Source organism: Plasmopara halstedii, assembly GCF_900000015.1.
Source record: "Plasmopara halstedii genome assembly, contig: Scaffold_525, whole genome shotgun sequence".
Classification (NCBI taxonomy): Eukaryota; Oomycota; class Peronosporomycetes; order Peronosporales; family Peronosporaceae; genus Plasmopara; species Plasmopara halstedii.
This window is the reverse complement of record NW_020187445.1, coordinates 2,024,872-2,032,525: the sequence shown is the minus strand read 5'-3', so window position 1 is coordinate 2,032,525 and position 7,654 is coordinate 2,024,872. Positions and strand designations below refer to the sequence as shown.

At 49.0% G+C, this 7,654-nt stretch overlaps 2 protein-coding genes across 2 annotated transcripts in view; both read left to right on the top strand.

Annotated features, from left to right (window-relative positions):
* Positions 1 to 84: 84 nt before the first annotated feature.
* PHALS_11038 (uncharacterized protein) lies at positions 85 to 660 on the top strand (the record flags this gene model as incomplete). The annotated part of the gene is made up of 1 exon (XM_024726563.1): positions 85 to 660. One exon carries the CDS (start codon positions 85 to 87, stop codon positions 658 to 660), a length of 576 nt encoding a protein of 191 aa, XP_024577228.1.
* A 6,843-nt stretch (positions 661 to 7,503) lies between these two features.
* PHALS_11037 (ma3 domain-containing protein) overlaps positions 7,504 to 7,654 on the top strand; it is a gene marked incomplete at both ends in the record, with an annotated part of 1,203 nt that continues 1,052 nt past the window's right edge. The window contains one exon of the mRNA XM_024726562.1: positions 7,504 to 7,654. This exon is cut by the window's right edge and continues 1,052 nt beyond it. Coding sequence (XP_024577227.1) covers positions 7,504 to 7,654 — 151 coding nt within the window.

Here is a 7,654-nt window from a genome sequence, read left to right as displayed (position 1 = left end):
ACGCGTGTTCGGCAGCCAGTGCTACGCGCATGAAGCTAAGGCAGTGCGGGGGGGGGGCTCGACAGCTCAGGCGTGCGCTGTTTGATGCTCGGTTACTCAATGCAGCACAATGCGTATCGTCTGCTGAACGAAAGCACGAAAGCAATTATTATCTCACGCAGCGTGACATTTGCAGAGAACGCGCCAACAATAAAAACGCACAGACAGGGTGAGCCAAGTCTGATCGACGCCGTGGGAGATGATGAGCATGATCAAGAGCCAAGCGATACAACAGCCAAGGAGAGTTACCAGACCCTACCGACAGGACCTAGAGGGACCCCGACACGTGTCGAGGAAGTGCTGAATGAGCGTTCAAGAGGCGCTGTGCCAACACAGCATTCAAGCACACCAGGACGCGACGGTGAGAACGAGTCGCATGTGCGGCCGGTGCGCAAGAAGCAGGCGGTGTTGCGCTACGAGCATGAGTTCCCAAATCTGCGGCGCGGAGAGTTCAGCCTGGATGACTATGAAGCCGAGCACGACACGTTGAACTGTTTCAGCGCTGAAGATGCCGGCGAGAGCTCGTCGACGTTCGAACAAGTGCAGCAAAGCAAATACAGAGATGAGTGGCTGTGTGCAATGCAAAGTGAAATCCAATCACTTGCGCAGCACGAGACATGAACGCTTGTGGATCTACCGAGTGACAAGAAGGCAATTGGGTGCAATCGGGTGTTTCGAATTAAGCGCGAACCGAGCGAAAAATTATCAAATTTAAGGCGCGGCTCGTAGCCAAGGGCTTCGCTCAGCGGCCCGGAGTGGACTACATCGAGACTTATGCACCGGTGGTGCGCAAGGAGTCAATCAACGTGGCTCTAGCGCTCGCAGCCGAACTAGACTTAGTGATCAAGAATGTCGACGTCGACACTGCATACCTATATTGTGAAGTCAAGGAGGCAATCTACATGGATCAACCGGACGGATTTAATGACGCGAAGCATTCGGAAAATAAATGTCTACAGCGGAAGGCGTTGTATGGCACAAAGCAGGCAGCCTGCGAATGGAACAACCGACTTAATGCACGTCTTCAAGAGCAAGAATTCAAGTGTAGAGCGACCGATGTGTGCGTCTACGTAAAGCGTTGGGAGTTTGAGTTCAGCCTTGTCATCATCCACGTCGACGATCCGATGCTATTCGCGCGGGCGCAAGAGCGAGTTCAGCATCAAAGAGCTAGGACTGCTCAAGTACAACCTTGGGATCAAGATACGGCATGACCCGGTGAGAAAACCATCTGCATGGACCAGCGCGCGTACATCAAACCATTGGCTAAGAAGTTTGGCGTTGACAAGTGCAAGGAAGGTCATACACCAGCAAATGAGAGTGAAAAGCTGATCAAGATTGGAGAGCACGATGTGTTGTTCCCCTAGTGGCCGTACTGTGAGCTGGTAGGTGCACTGATGTATGTATGTTGCAACGTGCACGCGACCAGATATTGCCTATGCAGTGGGCGAGGTGGTCAAGTACTGCGGAGGGCAACATTGGATCGCGTCCAAACGCATACTAAAGTACTTGGAGACGCCTGCGGACTACAGCATCGTGTTTGACGGAAAGAGCAAGGGAAAGGTAATAATAGGTTTTGCAGATGCATCGTGGGCAAGCGACTTGGATTCACGCCGCTCCACAACTAGCTTTTTTTTAGCGGCAGCGTGGTATCATGGAAGTCCAAGCGGCAAACTACGGTGGCGACATCAAGCACCGATGCGGAGTACATGGCGCTTTACTCTGTAACGCAAGAGGCGGTGTGACTGCGGCTACTGTTGAAGTATACGGACCATGCATCGAGAGCACCAACTAAGACAACCAGGGTTGCATTGCGTTGACGAAAAAACGCGCGAACCAACCATATCGACATCAAGTATCACTTTATACAGTGAGAAAGCGTCATCGTACTTGAGTACAATCCGACGGACAAGATGACAGCCGACGGATTGACAAAGGCGCTTGGGCGAGTCAAGCATGCAGGCTTCGCCTACAGTCTTTGCCTTGCAGCATCGAACGACCATGCCCACGCACACATCAAGGGAGAGTGTTAAAGGTGATGCTGCGGCTGTGTGTTATGCGCAAGTTGCTGAAGGTGATGGGAGAGGGTTCATAACCCGTTACTCTGAATACACAACCCATTAACATGGGCTCACAGTGGGATTATAATGGGTGCAGATAGTGGGTGCAGAACATTCTCCGAATGTTCTTGATGGTTGCGTATGTCGATAAATCAAGTAAGCTTAGATGTAGCAGTAGTGCGAACTAGGTCTTGTTTACATCACTTTTGGTTTTACCTCTTCGACCACAAGCCATCTTCATTTAATCATCTGCGTTCTGCTCAATTATTAAGAGGATATTGATTGACAATCTCGCCAACTTCAATTACTCAAGGGTCTTTCTAGCCGCTGCTACGCAAAGCGCGGGTGGATCTCCGAGGATTGATGACCTATGGTCTGGGAAGGCGCTCATGGACTAAATTTCTCGCATTCGTGTTGCATTTGACGCGGTAAGCTGTGTTTGTAAGGGCTTCGCCTCAGTGTTGTGAGCAACTTTAGACTTTTTGAAGTCGTGACCATCTGCACAGAAGACCGTCATAAATATTGAAGTTGTAGTCGATCACGGGTAACGAGTTGGATACATTGCAAGCTTCACGACAGAGTGCCGTAACAGCGTCGATGGGAAGGGCAAGGTATACATGGAAGAGGTTAAATCCAGCAAGAACCTGCTTAAGAACGGCTATGCATATGTTGTCGGGTGAGAGTGAGAATGAACCAAGGAATAACGTGGCATTCTCACATAAAATGCATTCAGCGCGTTGGTCGCAATGGCCACGCCTTTTGCAAAAATCGTTGGGCCATTTATTCAGGTCTATAGGGGGAATTCTTGGTGCAAAAGAAGCAGGCATGTTACAGTGCAAAAGGCGGAGTTAGTCTCCAGTAGAAGCCCTACTGTGGTCACATCCTAGTTGGGGTGGATGCACATGGGTAAATACTATAAACGCTTGTATTTACACCTTGCATATTTTGCACAGTTGTATTTAATACAATACTGTATAATTGTACACGATATGCGTCGCACTTTGCAGAAATTATGCATGTTCATGCATACCAAAGTATTGGTATTTATGGAGCTGATGGATCTTTGTATTAAGAAATAATGGTATTTGTGAGCTGTTAGCCATTCATATCAAATTTATTTTCGGAATGATGATTTGCATACATCTCTGCAACGGGGTTGCCGCACAGACGAAATAACCATATACTTTAAGACTCTGCGCTCAAACGCACAGAAGCTAAGTGCGCATGCTTTAATCATGAGAGGACTCGAGAGTCTCTACCGTGATTAGGTGTCAACTTAGAGCTGCTAGATCCTGAGTACATATATTCAGTATTGACCCCATTTGGACTTATACTTGTAGCGTTGTGGCGCCCCATCGTGGAACTCAATGTGGTGTCTATGTCGTCGCAAAGTATTGGACTTGGCTCAAAGAGTCCAACTTCAACGTCTTGAGGCGCACGAACTACGCCAATCTTGCTTATTCGTTCCGTAGTGACGATAGGTCTCAATCATCACATGTTACTCACCCTTCCGGGGCAGAACCCCTACACGCCTATGCGGGCGGGCCCTCGGCTAACACCGAGAGTCAACTGAGCGCCAGATCAACGCTTCGAGGGCGCTTATCTAGCATACGGGTCATCACTATTCAGGAGTACTGCCTGCTCTAAAAGAATTGGTTGGAAAAGCCCGTCTCTTCTATGAGGGATGTACCTTGGGTATTTGAAGCGACGAGAGTACTGGAGAGTATTGTGCACACTTCAGCGCTGGGTGAGAAAACACGTAAACTCTTTTGCTGCATGACTTTGCACCAACCTCAGCGAAGCAGACGTCTTATAAGAGAGACGGTTGATATTTGACTCTAAAAGGGGCAAAGTTTAACGCGGGCACAACAGTGAAGCCTCATTACCACAAGTCTTAAAGTTAACAGCCTCCTCGTCTCCGAGTGACAACTGTAACTCCGATACAACAAGAGCCAAATATACAACAAGCTTCTGATCAACTAACTAATACGAACTGCGCTGCGGTTTTTCAGAGACGGTCAAGGATGAGGGTGCGCCAGGCCGTAATCGGCCACGATACACCAGAAAATTTCTTCAAGATGGGACGTCGAACTCTCACAAATGTTTTGGACCATAGTATCCTTTACACTTCAATAAATCCTGAATACAACTCAGGTATAATCGCCCACCCACTCAGTACGCTAGGAAGCACCCCCCTTAGTTGGCTCTCATGAGCTATGTTGGGTGTGAGATCACGTCGTCCCTTTTTGAGAATCTCTGCGTATGTTCAGCACTTGAATAAGTCAAATGACGGACTCGATCTCCGAAAATTTCTATCGTACTGCGATGCTTTGAATTCCGAACCCTAAACCGCGTCGCTGCTCTGGGTGCTTCAGCAATAAGGGATGGTAAAACTGCTTTGTCTAAAACAGAGCGCCTGAATACCGACTAGCTCGAAAAAGCGGGATTGGTATGGCTCTAACAAGTCCCTTTGAAGCAAAGGATGTTTTTGCATTAATATTGGGATGAAATAAAACGATCAATTACTTATTTTTGCTGTAACCGCGAGCGATCTGATGTAACGTGGTCAAAACTCATTCAAACACCGCATGAGTGGGGAGGTTGATCGTATTCAGGAAAATCACACTACAACAGTTTTGTATTTTCTACAATTGCATCTGGTAATGTCTTGCTGCATCTTTATAGTTAAGCCTTCAGCTTAAGTGTCATGCACACTGTGCATAACGCCCAATCTGATGAACTGAGTCGATGATTTTTGTGTGAAGTATGACGGGGCTGATATCAGCGAGTGTAACAGTATCAGCGAATTGATTTATATCGATAGCTCCTCCTCATCAAGACCGAAGCTACCTCGTGGCGATGTTAAAAACCAGGGACTATTCAACCAATTATAACATCTATCAAGCCCAACAGGTATGCTATGACAGGCAGCTAGCAGCTCACGTGTATCACACGCCCCTACATTTCGGAATTTCATCAACTTCATAGAATACCAATACTTCGGTACCTATACATATATACAACTACGCCAAAGTGCAGCATGAACTTCGTACAATTGCGCCGTATCGTATTATATACAACTGCACCAAATGTATAAGGTATTAGTACACAAAAAATTACAGTTCTTTCCCGTTACACTCACTGAGTAAGCTGATAAGTGCTCTTAGGAGCAGGTACTGTCGAAAGCAAAGGTGTAGTAGAACCTCACGCGCAGCGGATGCTCGTTGTGCTTGCACTTTGGCACATTGTCTTGACAGGGCAATAAATGTGCGAACCCGGAATGGTGCTCATCTTGGTGGGGGTTGTAATAAGGTTCGTACCGTGCGATTGTGGATACACACCGAACCCACCCATCCAATTTTATGTATAGAACGAAGGCTGCCGATCTAAACCAAGCTTCCTCTAAGCGAAAGAGCTACGGCAGCCCCGCTGCCCTTGGTAGCACTTGTAGTCAATATACACATGAGTCGTTACGACTGACCCTCTGTGAGGATGGAGTAGTCCTCCTATTTGCCCCAGTATTCAGGATGGCCTTACAAAGCTGATGTATCTCCTTGATATTGAGGGGTGCAACACCTCGCTTCGCAAGGACCTGAAGCGATCCCCGCGATTGGAGACGAGATCAACCTATAAAAATGCTCTGCTAGAGTACCGACAGCAGAAGATGTTGGTGTCTCGACTGCGTCCATGACGTCACTGTCGGTGACGGATGACCCCCCAACCGAGCCGCTCATGGTAAGTATCAAGACCTGTTAGGGCAAGAATGGAGAAAATCTCCTGTTCTTGGTGAGAAGGGCCGAGATGGCCATCGCGTCTGCCATGATCCAGACCGAGCAACAACGTGTGGCGCTAGCTATCTCCAAGCTTGGGGATTGAGCGCGAGAATGGGCGCTGACGTGCGGTACTTCGATAAGTGCGGTGTTTTCTTCATGGACGGAGCTAAAGCTGCAGCTTTCACGAATGTTCTCGCCGACTAACCAGGCAAATCGCGTGCAGTCGCGTTTCCTTGACACCCAACAGGACAAGAAGGAATTGGTGAAAATCGTCTGAGATTTACGTACTCTCATAGCCGCTATGGCAGTCGATCCGCTTCCCGAGGCGTCCACAGTAACCGTCTTTATGGAGGACCTCAGCACTGGCTTGGCCAGAATGGAAGTCTTCCGTGTGCATCTATCTTTTTTTAAAGAAGCAGTGAATGTGACATTGAATACCGAATTCAACTATAAGTCGGCAAGACTTGGTCGGAACGCACACTTTAGTAGCTCGTCTAGCGGACCTGAGCTGATGGATATCAGCTATGCTGAGAAAGATGAGGCAGAGCTGCCGAGCTGCACTCGAACACCCGACGGTGTTTTGTCTGTAAGACACCCGTCACCTTAAGGAGCGTCAAGGTTCTTCGAATCGACGTCCCGTTTCTTACCAGTCTTCTGGTTTGTTGTGGGGAAACGGCAACAATCAGAAGACGCGAGGGCCCTACTGGGAATGAAATGAGCCCCAAGAAGGTGGACGTCCGCAGGCCCAAGCTCTGAAGAGCTCCCTGCTCTTGAATACAGAACGTGTATGCAAGCCAGGCTTGCTTGGCGTGAAGAGCTTTGAGAAGCCATGGAAGGTCCTTATCGAATTTGGAGCATCGGGCAATAATGCTCGACGCTCCACGAAGGAAGGAAGTCAGCTGTATGCTGAGGCGCTGAAGGCGCGGTTGAGTGACACGTCACTGTTTGTTTAGCGACGGGAACATGTGTCACGGTGCCGAAGGTCCCTGTGGACCTCGATGTCAGTTTCTTGACTTTGGTAGCGTAGAACGCTGCTAATTCTTAGCCTTGGATTCAAGGTATGACCTCATCCTTGATATGGCATTGTTAAAACACTGTGAGCCATGAATCGACTAGAGGGCGAAGACCTTGGGCACTACGCGCACGTCTCCTGGTGGAGCTTCGGTGAGTCATGAGCTCATCTCTGCTAGAATACAAAAACGCGATTGGCGCGAGCTCTCGACCGAGACGGCCAATGTGCTGGGGATTGGGGTATCCGGGATGGTAAACACCGAAGGTGTATCGGACAGGAGTCCCGAGCATGGCTCGCGAGCTAAACGTGGAGTGGCACGCAAACCGCTGAGCGCTCTCAAGTATCGGAGCAGTCAGTGCATACCACAATTATCACAGTCGATTGAGGTCCGAGGCATCGAGGGTGAGGCCTCAGTGATGCACGTGGGGTGGCACTCAATCCACTGAGCACTGCTCACGTTTCGGAGTAGTCGCTGCATGCCACGAGTGGCATGGTCGTACACAATATAAGGAGTAATGGGCAGGGCCCTTCTGATGCGCGCGGATTGGCACGATATCCACTGGACGAAAACTGCGAAGATAGCAGCTCTTCGTCGGGTGTTGTTAAAAACATCAAGGATCCGATGGAGCAGGGAGTGGGGACACTGGAAGACGCTGAGTGCGTGTTCCCACTGGTCTCAACAAGACGTAAAACCTCTACAGAGTGGAGACAGCAATGTCGTATGTTATCTGCAAGACGCAGGGCGCCGACCCTGACTCAGGGTGTGTCTACCA